Source organism: Prinia subflava, chromosome 4 (assembly GCF_021018805.1).
Source record: "Prinia subflava isolate CZ2003 ecotype Zambia chromosome 4, Cam_Psub_1.2, whole genome shotgun sequence".
NCBI lineage: Eukaryota > Metazoa > Chordata > Aves > Passeriformes > Cisticolidae > Prinia > Prinia subflava.
The window spans coordinates 58,493,509-58,514,282 of NC_086250.1; the positions used below are offsets into that span (position 1 = coordinate 58,493,509).

General features: G+C 39.6%; 1 protein-coding gene across 1 annotated transcript in view; it reads left to right on the plus strand.

The window, feature by feature from the left end:
* CERK (ceramide kinase) overlaps positions 1-14,177 on the plus strand; it is a 41,732-nt gene extending 27,555 nt beyond the window's left edge. Inside the window, exons 10-13 of the mRNA XM_063396829.1 lie at positions 2,546-2,616; positions 6,512-6,717; positions 10,207-10,415; positions 11,473-14,177. Of these exons, the coding sequence (XP_063252899.1) occupies positions 2,546-2,616; positions 6,512-6,717; positions 10,207-10,415; positions 11,473-11,572 (586 nt within the window). The 3' untranslated portion in view covers positions 11,573-14,177. The remainder of the gene's footprint in view (positions 1-2,545; positions 2,617-6,511; positions 6,718-10,206; positions 10,416-11,472) is intronic.
* Positions 14,178-20,774: the final 6,597 nt, after the last annotated feature.

The window sequence follows — 20,774 nt, forward strand, 5'->3', positions numbered from 1 at the left end:
TAATATGAAAACACTTACTCTAAAAGAGATAAGCTTGTAAAAACAATTATTGACTCATTAAAAAGAACATCTCATTTTATCAGGTCATTAAACAAAAATCTAATAAAATTTTGTTAGCTGGTTCTCTTCCTCCCTCAATTTTAAGTGAAACAGAATACAACTGCACAGTTACAAGATGCTGAGGATACTATGCTGTGTTACTACTAAGAAATCAAAAATCTGGATGCCTTGTAGCTTCTACAAATGGAAATAATAATTCAGAAATTTTCAAGTGTTCACATTGTAACTGGATCTATTTTAGTAGTTCATTTACTGCTGTAATAACAGCTGGGCATGGCTTCTCCTGAGGACAAGTCCTCTCAGGAATCAGCCTGTTTTAGCTTGTTTCTTTGTATACTACTGTGAAGCTGTATGAATTCTGTGTGATATTCTTCATTTGTTTCTTTAGTCAGGGGGCCTCTTTTAATCTCTGAGTGCTCCTTCCTTTATCTTTGCTTTTACCTGCTTGAAGTTATGCTCTAGTATTTATTATTCTTCTTTATATATGAATTTAGCTATCAGAGATAAAGTACTTGTCACAGCACCAAACAGCATAGCAGGATACAGAGGAGCCACAAACTTTGTCCAGAAGCAATAAGACTGCTGTGCTAGTGCTGTGACACATTAGAGATCAGACTCTGGTATCAGCTGGAGCAACTATCCCAACCCATCAGGTGCCCTGATGCAGGGGAGGCTCCAGAGGGAGAAAGCTGCCATCCAGGTCTCAGAAATGGAGTAAGGAGTGCCTGGTGCCTCAGGGGATTTTTTACTTCCTGATAATTGCGAGAAGGGCAATAGGGCCAGGCACAAGCAATTTAAAGAATCCTGGAGTGTGGTAATGATGTGATTGACAGGCTGGCTAGAAAAACTGCTCTGCCAGTCTTTGTTACAGAAGATAAAAAGGGGGATGTTGTGATGGCTGAGGGCAGTTTTGGCAGTGGTGACTGTGGGAGTACAAAGTCTTCCATGGGAAACTGTCTTGGAGTACAAAGAGGCATAGGAGAGTTAGCTGGTACCTTCTCAAAGTTCAAGAACAATCCATTCTGATACTCAGAAACTTGAATAACCAGGGTAGAAAAGCAATTTGGATGAGCAAGGAACTGAGCAGTAAAGACAAGGTGAAAGTGGATTGGGTTACTTTGGAAGAACACAAAAGACATTGCTTAAACATACAGGAATGAAATTGAGAAAGCCAAAGCTTAGGCAGAGTTGAAATCAGTGAGGGATGTGAAGGATGTTGCTTCCTGTGAAGGGATTATTTAAATCTACTGATCATAATAAAAGGCTGAAGGAGCTGTGGGTTTGCTGCTTAGTGGCATAGGGAGCATAGTGATAAGATATATCGAAAAGGCTGCAAAGTTACTCCTTTACCCCATTCTTCACTAATGTAGTCTCACCCCAGGCCAGAAAGGTCCCTAGTCTCCTGGATGAAGAGGAAACAGTGGATGTTACATACCTCGACTTTAGCAAAACCTTTGGTCCTGCTTACTGTAGTATTCTTAAAACTAAGTTGATGAGGTATGGACTAGGTAAGTGGCTGGACTTACTAGAAAAGTTGAAAAAAAAAAAAACTGGCTGGACTACTAGAAAAGTTGTGAATGCCAAGTCTGGCCAGCAGCCAACTACCAATGCTGTCCCTTGGGAGTATTGGGCCTTGTATTGTGCAGTGTCCTTATTAAATGACTGGGGCAGTCTCCAGAAGTGTGCTCCCAGCAGTTTTATGGATGATACCAGATGGGAGATGTGGTTTATCTTGAAAGTCAGGGCTGCTATTCAGAGGGATCCTCATGGACTGAAGAAATGGCTGATAGGAATCTCCTGAAGTTCAGAAGATGTAGCTGTCCTGTACCTGGGGTGGAATTGTCCCATGCAAGAGTATTGACTGGGCACTGACTGGACCGAAGACAGCTCTGCCAAAAATAATTTCAGGATCCTGGTGAGCAACAGCTGTACCTGAGTTAGCAGTATGTCCTTGCAGCAAGGAAAGCCCACCTTACCCTGAATTTTCTAAGCAGGAGAGAAGTCAACAGTCAAGAATGATTCTTCCCCTGCACTCAGCACTTGTGAGATAGACTGTCTCCAGTATGTCAGTGTCTTTCACTGTTACAGCAGTCAAATGTTGGAACAAGGTGCCCAGAGGTCTGTAGACTTTACCCTCACAAATCCTCAAAACTCAACTGAATAAGACACTGAATATCCTGATCCTGTAGGACCAACTTTGGGCTCTGCTGTGAGACCAGCTTTGATCACATCAGAGATCCCTTCCAACCTGTGTGATCGTGTGGCTCTCGGCTGCTGTTACCTCTGACATCCAGTAATCTTTAGAACTGTACTTAAATAACTGCACTGCCTGCAAGGCTATGATGATTCGTGCCACGGGAGGATTGTCAGTGCTGTGGTGCATCTTGTGATGGGGATGGATCTTGTAATGGCTGGGTAAAATAAAAAAGTTGAAATTAATAATAGTGGAGGACTTCCAGGAATTGAATGGTATTTTTGTTTTCAGATGTCACATTTGCAAGAAAAGTGAGAAACAGCTGGCAGAACAGAACAAGGAACATGGATTAAAACATGAAGGTAATTTGTCAAAAGAAGTAAAATGTGATAGTATTACACAAATTACTAATTTTCAGAAAATAGCAGTTTAAGTGTGCATGTATTTTGCTTTTTTTAAACATTTAGAGTTACTTGATAATCCATTGTTTCTTTCAGTTTACAGAAAACATGTGTGTCATCTCCCCCTACTCAGCACTAGTGAGGCCACACCTTGAATCCTGTGTTCAGTTTTGGGGCCCTCACTTTAAGAAGGGCATTGAGGTGCTGAAGCATGTCCAGAGAAGGGCAACAGAGGTGGTGAAGGTTCTGGAGCAGGAGTCCTATGAGGGGCAGCTGAGGGAGCTGGGGGTGTTCAGCCTAGAGAAAAGGAGACTCAGGAGAGACTTCATCACACTCTAACTGCCTGAAGGGAGGCTGTAGCCTTGGGGGGTTCTCACTCTTCTTCCAGGTTATAAGGGAATGACCTCAAATTATGCCAGGGAAGGTTTAGTTTGGATATTAGGAAAAATCTCTTCACAGAAAGGGTTGTCAAGGATTGGAAAAGGTTAACCATGGAAGGTGTCCTGGAAGGGTTCAGAAGACACATGGGTGTGGCACTTGGGTAGATATGGTTTAGTGGTGCTAAAGTGACATTTGGACTCTGATTTTAGATGTCTTTTCCAAATGAAATGATTCTATGATACTGTGAAAAACGTGTGAGGTATCTTCTCCACCCAAACCTCAGAAAATTCTGATAAAATGATACTAATTACCTGTATATTTCAGTGTGTCTAGTAATATTCTGTGAGTTAGGACATGGGTTTTTGTGAGAAGGGCTGAATGGATAAACTGTGAGGTGTCATAGAAGGAAGCAGTTCATTAAGATGATTTTTAGAATGGATCAGGATTAAAAGTATTTCTGTACAACATCCCACCAATAGTCACTATAAATGATAAATGAGATTTCTGTCCTCTTTCAATAGTTATGCTATACTTATTCTTTTTTTTCCACATTCTAATCCCTGTGCACACTTATGTGGGTTTTTTTCTAATGGGCATAACTTTTCTTTCCTCTCCTTTAAACAACTGTTTAAACTGTTTTTAAATCTGCTTTTTTGTTACCTCTCATCCAGCAAAGGAGCTACTAGAAAGCTACCAGTTAGTTACCAATCCAGACAGTTTTAGCCAACATTGCAGATGACATTAAGCAGATGATTACGTAGGACATTTTTTACTTTATTCCATTCTACTTCTAGTAGCTGGCTTTGTTGGCAGTCCAGTCTCTTAACCATGCAGTGCTGGTAAGGAAACAATACAATAGCTACTTTTGATTCACAACAGAAAGGATTTTAAATCTCCGCTTCAGATAAGCTTTTCACTCAGCAGGGTGTCTTGGCTGACTCTTTCATTGTGCCTGCTAGGTTTATGTACAATTCAGATAAGTTTAGAAGGGTGCTTGATTGGCTGTTGCTGAACATATTTCTTTGTATTGTGCAGGAGTCTCCGTGCATGTGCCGAGTAAATGTTGAGTGTTAGTACTTTATGCTGATTCCAGCAACTTGCAGTGTGTGTACACAATAGGCCATTGAAATGAGTGCCACTTATGCACTCCCTGCTTATGACTGCCCTACTGTAGGATATTTTGAGCAAACAATTTGAGCTGTTACAGTGACACACACACTGCAAAATGTTTACAAAAACAGTTGTTCATTTAAAATGTGATTGATACCCTGACTTTGTTCTTACTTTGAACAGCGAAGGTGTTCTTGGGTAACATGCTGAGATTTATACCAGATGAAAACCATCTATTACAGTAACATAAATAAGCATTTTACCTTAAGTAATTTGCAACTTATTTACTACAGTGAGGATACTTAAAATGTTAATACATATCTAGACACACTGATGACTAAATTACTAATACTTCTCAGAGAAACAGCAAAAGGATTTATTAGTAAAAGGGAGATGTTTGTATTTTGTTGTTTGTGTATCAGAAAATGCCAGTTGTTTTCAGTTCCAGCAGTTTATGTTCTGTTCAGTTATCTTCATTTCAGAGCAGGGTCTTGTCATTTGCTGCAGCCTGAACAGTTATTCTATAGTCTGACATTTAGGTATGTCTCATCTCTCTTAAGATGCGCATTTTGAATCTGATTTAAATTACTTCTTTCGGTAATGTCATGTTTGAAAGCAACATAAAAAGATCAGCAGTAAAGCAAGCAATACTAAAAAGCACTGTGGCAAATGAAGCAAAAAGGTTGAATTTAAAATTTTTAAATGTTTTTTCTTCCTATTTCTGAATTTTTGTCAGGAGGTAGAGAGGATAGTCTAGATAGAAAAAATTATAACGTTTTTTGTTTTCCTAAAGTCTTTTGTCACATTATAAGCCTACATGTATTTTTTCTGGAAACCTGGTTTTCTTGATTCTGTTACTAGAGAGTGGATAATAAGAAATCTCAATGAATTCAGAAACAAGAGAAGTTCAAAGAGTGAAGAGCAGTCCTAAAATACTTAGGAAACAATTTTTTTCTTTTTATTTTTCCTGATGTATAGACCTTGGAACATGTCCATTCAAAATGAATGCATCGTAGACTTCAGGTTCAAAATAACCTAGACAATTGTAATACTGAGTCTCAAAAGTAAGCATGAAGTTACTAGAACTGAGACAGTAAGGAATATCAGAATTTCAGGACATGAAATAAATAGCATAAATATATCTGTAATCCCATCAGAAAAGCACCTTGAAAATCACTGTAAGTTAACCAAAATGTGGGGAACTGAGTAATGTTAAATGTTCAAGTCCATATCAGTTTATATTCCTCAAAATCTCTACCTTGTTTACATGAACAAACTTAAGCATTTTTTGTTCACTCCTTATTTTTACCCCTAATGGCACTTCACTCTTAGACAGGCACTCCAGTCTTAGAACAACATGTATGTCCGTATCTATCCTGCTGTCATTACTGCTGTGGAATTGTTCATTTGAAATGAGTCCACTTATATTGGTAGGAGAAAAAGAGTGTTATGGCTGCTTTTTGGCTTTTTGTTATTGTGATAAGGAAGACAATTATGTGTAATCTAAAACTAAAAAAGGCATTTTTCATGTATTTTTATCCATATTCAAGAAAATACAGTTTAGGCAACAACTCTGCATTGCCTGCCAATGCTTCTTTGTTCTAGAAAATTCCTCTGCTTCCTGGTAGTATCAAAGCCAGCACACATTTAAACTCAGTCTAGATGTAATCTCCAACAGAGTTGCAAGGTATTGAAAAGAGCCTTTTTGTTGTTTTCCAGAAATCTCTGAAGATTTGCACACAGGAACATTTCACTCTGTTAATAGTTCTAATCTTGGGACATTTGGGGCTAGAGTGGACACAGACTCCTGATGTGCTGCCTGCTGGTCCTTGCCACACACTGAGTCATCCCTTCTCTTTGACTTTTTAAAAACATTAAGTTGCTGCACTGAGGCAGAAGAGGAATATTATAGCTTTAGAAACCAAATACTGAACTACAATCTTTGCATCATTGTTTATTTAAGATTAACAAGTTGAAGAGCAAAAATAGAATTGAAAAAAGTTAATTAATTCCTCTGAACATTCACACTATAAGAGTTGTAACTTGTCTCTGCCTTTTCCTTTTCTATGGCTTTGCAGGTTTTCCCAAATAGCACTGATCCTGAATTTGACATGCATATGCCGGAACAGGCAAGCAGTTATGGGAGATAGTCACAGTCTGAAGGGAGAAAGCAACTTTCTCTTTTAGTGTAGGAAAAACAGATACTTAAAAATATAATTTTTAAATGTAGTTTATTTTAGATATTTATTGACAGTACATGAATATACCCAGGGAAGACTTTTAAGTTGCTGTTGATTGCTTTTTAGTTTTCTTGTGAGTAGATCAAATGATTACCTATTTCCTCGTATTTGTTGATGTGTTTCAGAAGGTGAAGAAGAATGGAAGGTTATAAAAGGGAAATTTCTAGCTATCAATGCAGTAAATATGAGCTGTGCCTGTCCACGAAGTCCAAAAGGTCTTTCACCAGCAGCTCATTTGGCAGATGGTTCAGCAGACCTCATTCTAGTTCGGAAATGCTCCAGATTTGATTTTCTGCGGTATCTTGTCAGACACACAAACCAAGATGACCAGGTGTGTATTCCTTTTGACAGTGAATTATACAGAGTCCATCAAAGCTGTAAATATTGGTATTCTTATAGGACAGAAATAATATCTATAAAGCAGGTTTGTTTTTTTTAAAAAAGTTTATACATTTTGGGTGATGCAATCTCAGAATGTGTACCATGAAAAAAAGAAAAGGCAGCTCAAAACATTTTACCGGTCATCTCCTTGGCCACAGCAATCTAAAAAAATTCCCCTTTTACCAACTGAATTCAGTTTTGTAACATTTTCTGTGTATTTGCTGTTTGAACAGTATTTAAAGTTATTTTATCATAAGTGTGCCCTCATGTAGTTGTCATGAAAAACTGCTCATAGCATGAAAAACTACTCACAGCATGAATAGCTGAGGTAGATGTGGTTAAGAATAATAAATCACTTTTGTGAACTGTATAAAAATGTGATTTAGAAGGAAGTTACCAGAATTGCAATTTGATTGTAAACTGCAGGCTTTTAGCAGTATTTTACTACATATAAGAGACCAGGATATGAGCTTTATGCATTCAGCTTCAAAATTATTTCTTGCATGTGTTGTAGCTGTCAGGTGGGAAGATTTTCCACTGCTTTGGATCATAATATCTCTTGAAACAGAGCTATGACTGTGACTACACATATTTAATATTTGTCACAGCCTTATATTACTAACATCTTTTGGAAATTATCTGAACAATGGAATCATGTCATATCTAGTGCATAAAAGCAATAACAAATCTTGCATGTTTATGATGCTAGTCTTCTTTTGTTGTGAAATAATTAGTATAGATTCTTTTTCCTTTATTTCCACATTGTGAATGTGTCCATATTCGTCCTTCCCACTGTTCTCAATCTCCTCCTCTTTCCTTCACTCCTTCTCACTCACTCTTCCCTTGATATTTTCAACCATTTGAAGCCATCCCTCACTACCTTTCAAATTGGCTGTAGCATTTATCAAGGGGCAACATTCTGCTTAGGCTTGAGGCATGAGAGCTCAGGTGCTCTTTGCATAGACACAGGTGACAATGCAGCCATGGATACCAGCATTTGCATCTGAGCAGTTTGGATCAGCACACTGTTTAGTGAGCCCCTTTGGGTCCAGCAGCTACTGCTTCCAAGCACTTGTGAGAGCTTGATGATCTCACAGTTCATTTATGATTAAAAGCTGAGGGAAGTTAAGACCTAAGAGGTCTCTCCATCTCTTCATTTTCTGATTGTCATTGTGGCCATTTCCTTTCCAATGCTTCCCATTTCTCTCTGGGATGGGCTGGTTTTGCAGTGGAGATTAAATGCAGGGTTCTACATATGTCCTGAGCTCAGGTTAGTGTCCACCATAAAAACCATTCTTGTGAAACCCTTCTTGAAAACTTAAGGAAATGGGGAAAAAAAGAAAAAGAAACAAATGAAGGAAAGGGTGACTGTACATCAGTACAAACTGGTCTGTTAGTAAACTTTCTTCATATTTGGTTCCCTGCTACCCCCTTCCTGTAGACACACACAGACATACTCCATGACCTTTACTAAATGACCTGTCTGTATTTGTTACACCTTGCTCAATAGTTAGCTCTGTATCTGTTAAGTTGCTCTCAGGGCAAGATGAGGGCATCTAATTTATTGTCCCTTCAATTAATGACGCCTGTTTTAAAGCATTTGTTCATTATTGTAGTGTAGATCGGCAGCCTTGGTTTCTTGGTTTTAGGGGCAGTCTTCTAATTGACCTGCTTTTTCTAGCTGAATTAACTAGGTGTGGTGTGTTTTTTGGGTTTTTTTGGTGGTTTTTTTTGTTTGTGTGTGGCTTGTTTTGTTTTGTTTTGTTTTGTAATGTAATACTGTTGCATTCTATTCTTATTTTCATGTACCCCCTGCTCTGTGGTTTGATCCCAGAGGCTGAGGGAAGGCTTGAGAGGTGAAAGGCTCACACTGCCATGGAATTCTCGCCTTCAGGGCATTGTTCCAAGTGCAAAAGCAGAAGACTTTCAGAAAAACCTGTGTGTCTGCAGGACTGTACTTGAACAGGTCCTCAGGATGGTGCAAAGATACAATCAAAAACTTTCTGACTTTGTGTTCCAGTCCAGTCTAAGCACAGAAGAGCAAAGAAAACTAAGTCTCTGTCAATAAAAGGGATCAAACCCAGGAAGGTACAAAATACACCCCAAGCTTCATTAAAACCAAGTGAGGTTAGATGTTGATACCAAAAAAAGAGATATCTTTTATTTAATAGTAAAAAAGGCAAAGAGAAAGAAAGAGAAAGAAAGAAAGGAAAGAAAGAAATAAAAAAAAGGGAGGGCAAGTCACACGAAAGTGACAGACACAGATTAAGTAGAAACGTACCACCCTTCCATGGACTTTCTTTCCTCCATCTGGCCTTCTTGGTGGTATGGGTCCCCTGAATGGGTATGGGTATGCTGAAAAGCATAGAGTCCAGGGATTAATACACATTTGGGCAGGTGGGAATACCTAGGGTGCAGGTTTGACACTGTCCTTTGTGAAACTGTGGATCTGTTGCATCATTTTGCATTATGTGCAGTGCTCTGGTGCAGGATCTGGGGACTCCTTTGAGGGCAGCCTTTGATGGGCCATGACACCCCCTGTGCTGTCCCTGTGTGGATGTCCCTTGGAGGTGCCTTTCCCGGGGTGAAGGGCCCCTGCAGCTGGGCTCCTTGCACAGCGGGTGGGGTGGGCAGTCACTGCTTCCGACCAGAGGCTTTTCCCCACACACCCAGATCCTCTCCTCTTCCCTCCTTTGATGTGTGGGTCTGTTTGAGCCTGGCAGCTGATAGCCCTGAGGCTGTGCTCTCCACCCCAAAGATGCTGGGCATAATCCTCCTGGGAATGTGTTCTCCTCCCCCACTCCAGACCTGAGTCACTTTGTCTTATCTCATCAGCTTGCAGTCCAGGGCCTCAGTCTGGAGGCTGGGGTGGGATGGTCTTCCATGCAGATTTGTTATGCAGTTTTGCTGTAATAGGCACTATACAGTGACCATTGAGAAGTAAGGCTTCATTTTGGCTTTATTGTTTATGACTTGTGCAGTTTTTCAAAACAAAAATCACTGTATACCTGAGGTAAGCTTCTCCAGAAAACTGTGTGAGCCTGATATTTTTGGGCATTAGAGATTTTAGCCTGCCGGTAGCTGCTAACATCTTTCCCAGTAGTGTAATAGCTAAAAGTCCCTGCCTACCACACAGGAGGCCTAAGTTCAGTTCTCTCTGAGAACCAAAAAGGCAAACATCACCTGGGAAAGGATAGTGGTTTTGCCAAGATTGTTTGGGGAAGAAGCTTTTCTAAGCTTTTCTTTTTTCCCTTGGGAAAGGAGTTAGCAGCTACCAGCAGGCTAAAATCTCTATGGCCCAAAATATCAGGCCCACAAAACTAAGGTGGACAGACTTTCCTTGAGTACAAAATGCTGCATGCTAAGCTGCCTTACACATCAACTGTTATTTACTTACAACTGCCTAATTTTCTTTTTTTTTTTTTTTTTTTTTCGGTAGTTTGACTTTCCCTTTGTAGATGTTTATCGGGTGAAGTGTTTTCAATTTACATCAAAGCTTTCAGAAGACAACGAAAGCAATGTAATGGACATAGGAAAGAAACGTTTTGGCCAGTTCTGCAGAGATCATCCAGCCTGTTGCTGTAATATTGTTAATAGCACCTGGAATTGTGATGGAGAAACTCTGGATAGTTCAGCAATTGAAGTGAGGTAAACTTTGATTTTTGTGTTTATATAGCAGAACACATTAAGCCTTCTTGTTGATTTTAAAGATGCTTGTAAAGACATCCCTAAAAGATGCTTGTGCATAGCAAATTCCAGTCTTCTGATAATAAACCCAAATATTTTTGTTAACATTTTGAATCCTTTCCAGAGAATACTGCAACCATGTATGTTGTAAATGATCACTCTGAGTGAGATGGATGGCCATACCTTTGAAGTCATACTTCAAAGGAACTGGTTATTCCATATTCCTAGGAACTGGTATTATGTGTTTAAAGTGCTGAAAGTGAAGATGGTGTTGGAGGGATTCTTTTTAAATGTATGGAAAGCCTCATTACTCTGAGCAATAGCTTTTCCTATTTAGCTTAAGTAAGCATCTTTGTCTCACAGAAATACTGAGTATGTCCCATACTTTGTGGTTTTTTTGACACAGCACAGTCTTATCTCCAGTCTTCACATATGGAGAAAGAATTTTGCAGTTGTGCAAATAATCAAATTAGAAATTTGTGACATTTGAAAGGTTGGGGTTTATGGGTTTTCTCTTTTTTTGTTTTGTTTTTTTGTTTTGCTGGGGGTTTTTTGTTGTTTGTTTTTTTGGTTGGTTTTTTTGTTTGGTTTTATTTTTTGGGTGGGGGTTTTTTGGTTTTTTTGGTGTTGTTGTTGTTTTGTTTGTTTGGATTAGTTTGGGTTCCTTGGTTTTTTTGTTGTTTTTATAACGAAGAGAACCAAACCCATAATATTTACATGCAAGTGTGTTGCATTAAAATACAATCACTTAGCAGTCCAAAGGTGACTTTTATAAATGCTGTATATTGTAAAAGATTGGCTCATCTAAGTGCCCATAGAACTTCTTCTGTGGACAAGGGGAGTAAAATGATAGATGAAAGCATCCAGCCCTCTTAGCAGGAGGGGATCGTATGTAAAATGAGGGTGTGGTTTCTGTAGTCAGGTGTAAGGAACTTTGTCCAGCTGTTTGAAATTAGTGGATTATTAGAATTAAATATGTGGTACCTATTTATTTCTTACTAATTTCTATATTTTTCAGGGTTCACTGCCAGTTACTGAAACTATTTGCAAGGGGAATTGAGGAAAACTGTAAAGATGAAGCTGCCCACAGCCAGAGTAGCCTTGAACAGTTGCTATAGACATTGTTCCTCCAATGGGGAGAAGAAAAAATAAAAGCTCAAGGAAATTGAGTAAATATGCATTTTAGTCAAATTGACAAGTATTTTAAACTTCTAGATTTTTTTTTATGGCTTCACTATAATTTTAGACATTACTGTATTGTGTCATTTTTTTAAAAAACCATTGTAATCATTAAAATGTATCTTGGAGCAATGTAATCTGTTATGTTAGAAAAGATGGGATTGGCCTCTAGCTATGTATTCATGATAAGTGATAAATTCTCTGTGCTTTTCTAGAGAGCTAATCTAGTAGTTGTGTTGCAATAATATCTAAATGTTATGAAACGTTGGACCTGCCACTGGCACCAAGATAAGACGTTTTCAGTGTCTGAGAAGATGTTTTCTGCTGGGAGTGTTATGTAGTTGCATGTGGCTTAAATGCTGGACAACGGTGTTGTCATTCACTTTTTTATTATTATTATTAAAATCTTTCATTTTGTAATTCTGACAATACCTTGCAACTTATCAATGCAATTCAAACACACATTCCTGGCTTTAAGTAATAACAATAATAGTGTACAGATATTTAAAAAATGAAAGCACAACTATATACAGGTCACACCTCATCCTATATATTGTCTTTGAAGGTTTCCTTGCATCATGCTTTTTGGGATTATAAAAGGTTTTATGACTGTATAATACCAAATACCACACAGTGCAACTGAAAAGTCTTGCAAGCAAATTGCAGGAGTACTTGTAAAATATCAGGAAGGCACGGAAAAGGAAAACATAAGTTCTCAAACACCAGCAAGTTTTAGTTTTTAAAAATATCTGATTTTAACATATTAAAAACTTCCCTCTTCAGTACACAATTCTTTGGACATTCTACTCCATATTTTAAAATGTCTTTGCAAAATAAGATGTTTAAGTGTTAAGTTTAAAAATACCATTTCGTGATAGAAAATCCTTAAATTAATATAACTAAGTATAAAACAAAATAATTTGTTTTGTGAAGCCAAGGGAAGAAACTGGCATCTGACAAATCATGAATTCACTGTGCTGATTTGTTTTTATAACAAAAAACATTAGACTGTCATATAGAGCTATGGAGTGATTATTTAAGTTGTATATAGTTTTATGTATTGTGGCACATACATGTTTTGTGTCCAAGGCTGGGGCTAAATTTTGCTCTTCTTGTACAGATTTATCCCTTTTTGAGGACAGAAATTAGCCCCTGTCTTTTTTAAAGTATTTCTTTAAGCTTAAAGTTCTCTTTAAAACTGACTTCATCTGAGGGTTTTTTTGTGTCCAAACAGCTGATGAGTCTGTATTCATGTGTATTTATTGGTACTTCTGTCATCCAGCTTGTGTTAGTTTCATGTCTCTCATATATGTGGTCGATGTAAGCCATGGTGGTTGGTCATTTAATTACTGAAGCACTTGAATATTGTTATAAATGGCAGGTTATTTTTTTCTATTGAAATTATTTACATTCCAGTTTTGTGTGTTATCAAAATTGTGTTCTGTATCGTTGCTACAAAGTGTTATTCATATTGCTCTATATGACAAAAAACACTTGCAAATTATATTTGCCACAAGTACAATCATACAAAGTTTAGGATCTTTATTTTGTTTTATAGTATTTCAGGAAAATACTTGAATACTTTTCCAAAACTACTGCTCTTTCCTTTCCTTATTAATACAATGAGTTGAATGTTGATTCATCCAGTGTTTTTCTGACACCTGTAACACAGGTGTTACATATACTGTATTTTTAATAAGTGAAATAGTACTTTTGAACTAACATCCCATTGAAAATGAAATTATGCAGTTCTACAAATGTGAATATTTTTTGAAAGTGTCATTTGGTAAAAAAAGCCTATGGCTATTGTGGGTAATCTATGAATATTGTGAGAGTACCCAGGCTTCCAAGTTACAGTAATTCTTGTGCAAGAGGTAATGGTGCACACTCAGCTTACTGACAGTGAGGGAGTTTGAGGCATTGCAGCTGTTCAGAGCACATTCTCATCAATGAGAACTGGAATAAATACTAACCAGCTCTTTCCATTAGTTTACTAGCAACCCCTACTTGAAAAATGGAGACTTAATCATTGTGAATGTATATTGAAATGCTTTGAATATTTGAGTATCTGCAACTGAGTGCTTGGTGTTTCCAAAGAAAGCCACAGTGAAGGTCTCCTTTTTGAGAAAAAGCCACTAGAAAAGGACGAAAGATCATTGTATAGTGTGGTAAAGAAGTGTGAAGTAAATAATAAAGGTATTGCAACATAATACAATTTAAAGGTTGTAGGTAATAGAAAAGCTGCATAGTTGCATTTGAATAATTCTATTTGTAGCATATTAAGCTAGCAAAGCACCGTATGTGAGTTGTATGACATGTCCAGTTTATTTTTAAGAGAGCTGTGTAAGTAATGTCTGCTTACATTTTAATTCTAGAGATTTTTTTTTCTCTGAATGTAATCTTAGTATGGAAATTATGTATTGAAAACCCAGCTTTTATTTTTCTTTTTTCCCAATCTTGCTGGCTTCAAGATTAGAAAATACGTTCTGTTTTATGATGCTAGGGCATTTCATTAAAAAAATAAAACTGCATTGTATAACATTACATTGGTTTTCTTCTTTTCACAACTTGATTTGAAAAAAAAACCTCACTGTGACAGAAATCAGGCAGTAGTATGCTTAGTGTAACCACTGTGAGCAGATCAAACCAAGTGAAGCAATTCATAACCTTCCAGTTGGGTTGATGACAGCTTTGTGGCAAGTATGAGTGTGAACAAACACTGAGAGTGAAGGGAAGCAACTACCAGTGAAGCTGGACTTAGGCTAATTCTAAGCAGCTCTACAAGGGTAAATGAAATATGAAACTTACTGCAATGCAGGTATTCATAGTTATTATTATGGAAGTGAAAAGAAACTGCTGTTCTAAGAAGCGTGAATTATGTATTATACTATAAATAGTATGTGGTAAATAAATGGAGAGTTTAGGATTTTGTTGCAATAATTGCTACAGATGAAGTACATATTCTAATAAGTAAAATGCGTTCATTGTAGATAAACAATGGGCACAGAAGGAGAACAAGTTTTTCAGCTTTTGAAGTGTATTGTTTTTGTGGGGCAAGGTTTTGGTAGCTGGGGAGCTCCAAGGGTGATTTCTGGCCAAAGGCAGCAGAGGATGCCTCCACATCAGACAGTCATTTCCCCAGCCAGCTCTGGCTGGCCAAAGCTGAGCTCATGGGATAGCAACTTGAATGCTAAGAACTTCTGGGATAAGTAAGAAAGGGTAAAAAGTACTGTTCAACAGCTGTGAAAGGAGTGAGTGGAAAATAAACATCCTGCAGACACTTAAGGTCGGTGAAGAAGGGGGAGGAGGTGCTCCAGGCACCAGATGAGATTGCCCTGCAGCCTGTGGAGCAGGTGGATGTGCCCCAGGAAAGCTGCAACCCATGGAGAGCCCATGCTGGAGCAGGTTTCCTGGCAGGGTCTGCAGCCATGGAGAGGAGCACTAACATGAGTGGGTATTTTTGGCAGGAGCTGTGGCCCATGGGTGACACTTTCCTCCTCAGGAAGGAGAAGGAAGTAAGAGAGATGAAGTGTTGGACTCACTAGAACCCCCACTCCTCCATCCCCCTGCACTGCTCAAGGCAGGAGGGATGAGGTAGAAGAGTCAGAAGTGAAGTTGAGCGTAGGAATGATGCAGAGAGGGAGGAGAGGAGGTGGTGCATTTAGGTTTGGGTTTATTTCTCTCTTACTCTGATATTAATTGGCAATAAATTCTATTAATTTTCCCCAAGGTGACTTTGTTTTGCCCCTGACTGTAATTGCTGAGGAGCCTCTCTGTCCTTATCTTGACCCCTGAGCTTTTTAATCATTTTTTACCCCACCCTGAAGAGGATGGTCTAGGATCAGAAATTTCTCTGAACATGTGTCTTGCAATTCAAGTATTAGAATAATAGAATTTTAGAACTGTTCAGGTTGGAAAAGACCTTTAATATCATACAGCCCAACCCTTAAACCAGCACAGCCAAGTCCACCACTAAACCATGTCCATAAGGGCCACATGTGTGCATCTTTTAAATACCTCCAGGGCTGGTGTCTCAGCCAACTTCCCTGGACAGCCTGTTCCAATATTTGATAATTCCTTCCATGAAAAAAGTTTTTCTAATACTGAATCTAAACCTCCCCCGACACAGCTTCATACGAACTTGATTGGAGGGGACTTTAAAGATCAACGTGAGTCTGAAGTTCGTATTGGCCTCAACTTGAGGCCATTTCCTCTATTTCCTCTTGTTCTATTGCTTTTACACAGAAAAGGAGACCCCCACCTGGCCACAAGCTCTTTTCAGGCAGTTGTAGAGTGTAATAAGGCCTCCTCTGAGCCTCCTTCTCTGCAGAATAAACAGCCCCAGCTCCCTCAGCAGCTCTTTACCACACTTGTGCTCTGGACACATCCCCAGCTCTGTTGCCATTCTCTGGACACAATCCAGCACCACTCCTAATGAGGGGCCCAGAACTGAACACAGAATTCATCTCCCTAGAACTCTTGCCTTAATCCCTGTGAAGTAAATGAGTAATAGGAATTCATCATTTTTATTCTCATTAGTAACATGGTTCTTATTTGAACTTTTCAACAGGAGAGTTAAGTAATTTAATAGATTCTAACTGGTGTTTAAGTTTCAGTAAATGAGTTCTGTCCATAATGAAGCAACTGTCTTCCCAGACTTCTGTCTTACCCACTTTCATGTACATGATCTACATCTTGCCAAGGCTTATGCATGTTCTTAATTAATACATGACTAGTCCAATTAATTAGAAGGGAGTGGGGCATTTATTTTTCAGTCATGCCTTTCAAATATTGTGCAATGAGAAGTTTAACTATTTTTTTATTCATTTCTTGCTGTTGAGAAATAATATTATGTATTATTATTATTAGGTAATATGTACCTACCAAAATTGCGAATGAGGTTGTCTTCAAAAAATGTTGGCTTCTTTGAGACTCTTTCATGTCTGAAAAGATGATTTGCTCTTGTTGGTAGCTATTTCACCTAAGGTGCAATTTTCTACCTTATTTCTTAGAAATCCTCCAGCAATAAATAAAATTATTAGGTTTAATTTTTTTTCAATATTTCAATAGTGTAGGACAGGAAAAATATAAAAGGAAAAATAATTATTTATAAAGGAAAAACACTGAACTAATAACAGAAATGATACAAATTAAAAAATCCATGAAGACCAAATTCTGGAAAGGATGAAAAGGAACAACTGGAAAACAAATACTGAAAAGAAGAAAAAAGAAGAAATAAGAAAACAAAATACAGATTTTTTCCCCCCATTTATTTTGCTGGAAAGCTTTGCCTTCATAGGTGTACTGTAACTGCACAGTAAAGCTAGCACTAAAGGTTTGAGTAGATTGCTAGAAGTTTGACTATTTACAACTGATAGAGAGAATATAAGCTTCATCACTATTATGAAGACTTATTTCTTAGAAAATGCTGTGTCACCCTCTGTATTTCCACTCACAGACTTTACCTTAACAGCAGCACAGCTAGAAGAGCTGTTAAAGCAGAATTGTAAAAGGAGCTTCATGCTTTCCTGTAGCAATGTGAAACATTCTGAAATTACTGTTCAATTTAATCTCACAAATATTGTTTTTTCTGTTAATATTTAGCAGCTGTCTTTTAGGAAAGGGGAGATTGGACAACAAGAAGAAATGCTAAGTTAGTGTTTCATTGCTGCTGAGGTCAGGGTGGTGGGATAACAACTCACCCCAGCTAAGGGTCTGTCCCATAGACCTTGTAACATCAGGGGAAGTCCCCACAGAAAATGCTTCCCTGCTGAATTACTAGTGCATTTCCTAGAATGTGTAATTTGTTCTTCTGAGCTTTCAGTGATGGATATTCAGCAAAGCAGATTAGGTATCAAATTTCTTAAAGATTATTAGTTAGACACCCTTGGTCACTCACTTAGCTGAATCTCCCTTGCTGTATTTACACGTGGGCACTGAGAGCAGCTTGTTGCCTTTGGGGAATTCACTCCCTGGGCTGTTCTGTTGCCTCTCAGTCTCCTGTTCTTTGCCTAAATAGTATTACTATTTGGGCAGAAAGGAAAACCTCCACAATATTCAAGTACTGCTTGATAAGAAAAACCACTTGAAGCTGATTTTTGTTTACCACCAAAGAAGGGGCTCTATAGAAGAGAGATGGTACTGGCAGGGTTGCTCTAGAATGAGTAGCTGCATAAAGTCTTCAATCAAATCAGATGCTGTTTAGTACCTAGATACCATGTTTTCCCAGAATGCTGTTTAAAGCTCTGATGGATGCATTTAAGGTAGGTATTTCCCCTCAGCAATACCTATCAGATAAACAGCCACTCTGAGCCACTCTGCTGGTAGATGCTGCCCTGCCTCCAGACCAAAGAATGGCCCAATAAGCAGCTCTCAGATATTTGGAGCCTCCCGTTTCCATTGTGTCTCACAGTGTTTGAATTTTCTATGGAAAACAGGCAAAACCTGAACACTTGGGAGTTGCTGTGGTTGCAATTTTCTAGTTAAGACTTTCAGAAAATCCTCAGCACATTGGTAGTAGAGTTGGGAAAGAGTAAACATAGGCATATTCTTTCACCAGAACAGCAGATAGTACTATTTGTTCTCCTCTGTGTGCAGACAAAGCATTGAGCCAACAGAAGAATTTGTATTTTTAGCAGCATAATAGAGTTTACAGACTCAGTGGAGAAAGGTGAGGTGGGGAAGAAGCACAAGGTTGCTGCTTCCTGTGCTCAGGGAATCCATCCTGAAGCATTTGTGGTGGAAACAAGAGGCACTTATGGATGGACCAGTGCAGAAGAGGGATGCAGTGAGCAGGAATATCCAAATGGCTGGCTATGCAGACTCAGCAGTCCAAACTCACCTGCCCAGTAAATAAAGCATTGCACCGTACCTGTGTCAACTGCTCAGGTTTGGGACTGAAGGCCATTGCTGTCTGCCCTGCCTTCATTTGTTGGAGGAATTCACTGATTTGGGATAAATCTGTCCTGTAACACTGCTATGAGAAAGCACAGTGGGAATTTATTAGTAAAACTGACTGTGTTCCAACAAACCTACTGAGATACCAGAACTCTGTTCTCCAGTTGGGATGGGCAGTGGCTAAGGGAGTGAATGTTATTCTCATTTAAAAGCAAAAATAGCTGTATTTGAATTCTCTTCTGTTCCAAGACACCACATACATCCCACAGTAGTGACAGCCAGAGCTCCCTGTGGAGTGGAAAATGCCTTCCTATGCTCTTAATGCAAGATATCATTGGAAGGAACTACAGTTACTGTGGTTTTAGAGTTTTTCCTGAAGCCACTCAGGTGGGAATGCATCTCTGCTCTGTTCAGAAAGATTGGGCAACTCACACTGGGCCACAATGACCTCTGCTGTGCCCTTTCTACTGACATCAACTGATGCCTTAGACAGCACCAACAGGCTGTGGCCATGTGAAGGTGTGGTCAGCAGACATCCATCAGGAAATGAGGTGGCCATTATCTCTGAGGCGGGGCCTCAGACATTTTAGCAGAGGAGTGCATACTGTTGATGCCTGTGCAGTTGTTGTCTTTCATACACGTTGAAACGTGTGCTGGGAAACCCAGCTCTGTGCCAGGAGGAGGAGGTGGGTATCTCCCCACTGGGCAGAGGGTGTGGGTGAGCAGGGGTGACCCGTGGCCCTCAGGAGCACCAGGGGGGAGCGTGCCTGGCAAAGGGCCTCGTGTTGGGATGTGAGCAGTGTAGATGGCTCTGACACAAACCATGCTCTGCCCCTAGAATAAAGATGTGGCACTGGGGACAACAACCAACAGGGAGCAGACAGAGCAGCTTGTACAAAACAGAGGAGAGGGCAGAGGAGGTGTTAGCAATGTCTGTAATGGACATATTGGTGACTGTGGAGTGCAGTGCCACAGAGCTGCAGAGCTGAGCACAGCCAGCTCACTGAAAGCACTGAGGCCTGGAAGGCAGTGCACTGGCAAGTCAGGTCCTGATCTAAACATAAAGTGCTTGTAGGTGCTTATGTTGTATGGGAAAGGCTGAAAAGGTCCCGAGGCAAGTCCCAGATCACTAAAATACTGTAGCCTGATCTCATGAGTGGTGGCCTCCAGCAAGTTACTTGTGCTCCATTGTTTAAATAACATCTTGGACAGCATGGCTTCTGAGATGCTCTGGGGCACAGCATGGTGGCTTTTCTACCTACCAAAAGCTCTCTCCAAGCTCCTGTTTTCTAATTTGCCTTTCTTTTCTCGCAGCTGACTAGGCCTTGAGAAGAATGTGTATGAGTGGCTGAGGTCACTTGGTCTGTTCAGCCTGGAGGAGACTGAGGGGAGACCTCACTGCAGTTACAACTTCCTCATGAGGTGAAAAGGAGGGGCAGACACTGATCTCTTCTCTGTGGTGACCAGTGACAGGACCTGAGGGAGTGGCCTGAAGTTGTGTCAGAGGAGGTTTATGTTGGATACTAGAAAGATGTTCTTCACCCAGAGGGTGTTTGGGCACTGGAACAGGCTCCCCAGGGCAGTGGTCACAGCACCAGCCTGACAGAGTTCTAGAAGTGTTTGGGCAATGCTCTTGGGCACAGGGTGTGACTCCTGGGGATGGTGCTATGCAGGGCAAGGTGTTGGACTTGATGATCCTTGTGAGTCCTTTTCAACCCAGCATATTCTGTGAATACCAGCCTGTTAAAACCTCCTAATGAGCAGGAAGAATACTGACACTGGAAGGTTTCTGCATCATGACCTTTTATACAGGGCAGCAGGGCCTATGTGATGGATAAGAATTCAGGTGGAAGAGCATAGCCTTGTCATTTGGGTTTGTGTCACATACCAGGTGACATGGATGTGTCATGGAGAGGACTGGTGCAGTGAAGTGAGTGACAGAGGAGCAGCCCTACTGCTGCTGCTCCTGTGGTACAGCATATTTTTTACTGTGAATATTTGGGAGCAATTTGACATGATAAAATAATTGTGACAAAGGTGTATCTATTTTCGACACCTCCTCATGCAGGTCCACTGGAAGACGTGCTTGCATTCTTGGATGTAGTCCGAGACTTGTAAATAACATCAAATATTTCTCTGTAACCTCATTTCTCTCTGTTCAAGAACCTGTCAAGATCTTGTTTTTCCATCTTGGCTGACACTGCCGACACAGCGGTGTCAGCACAGGGAAGGCTGGCTAGCCTG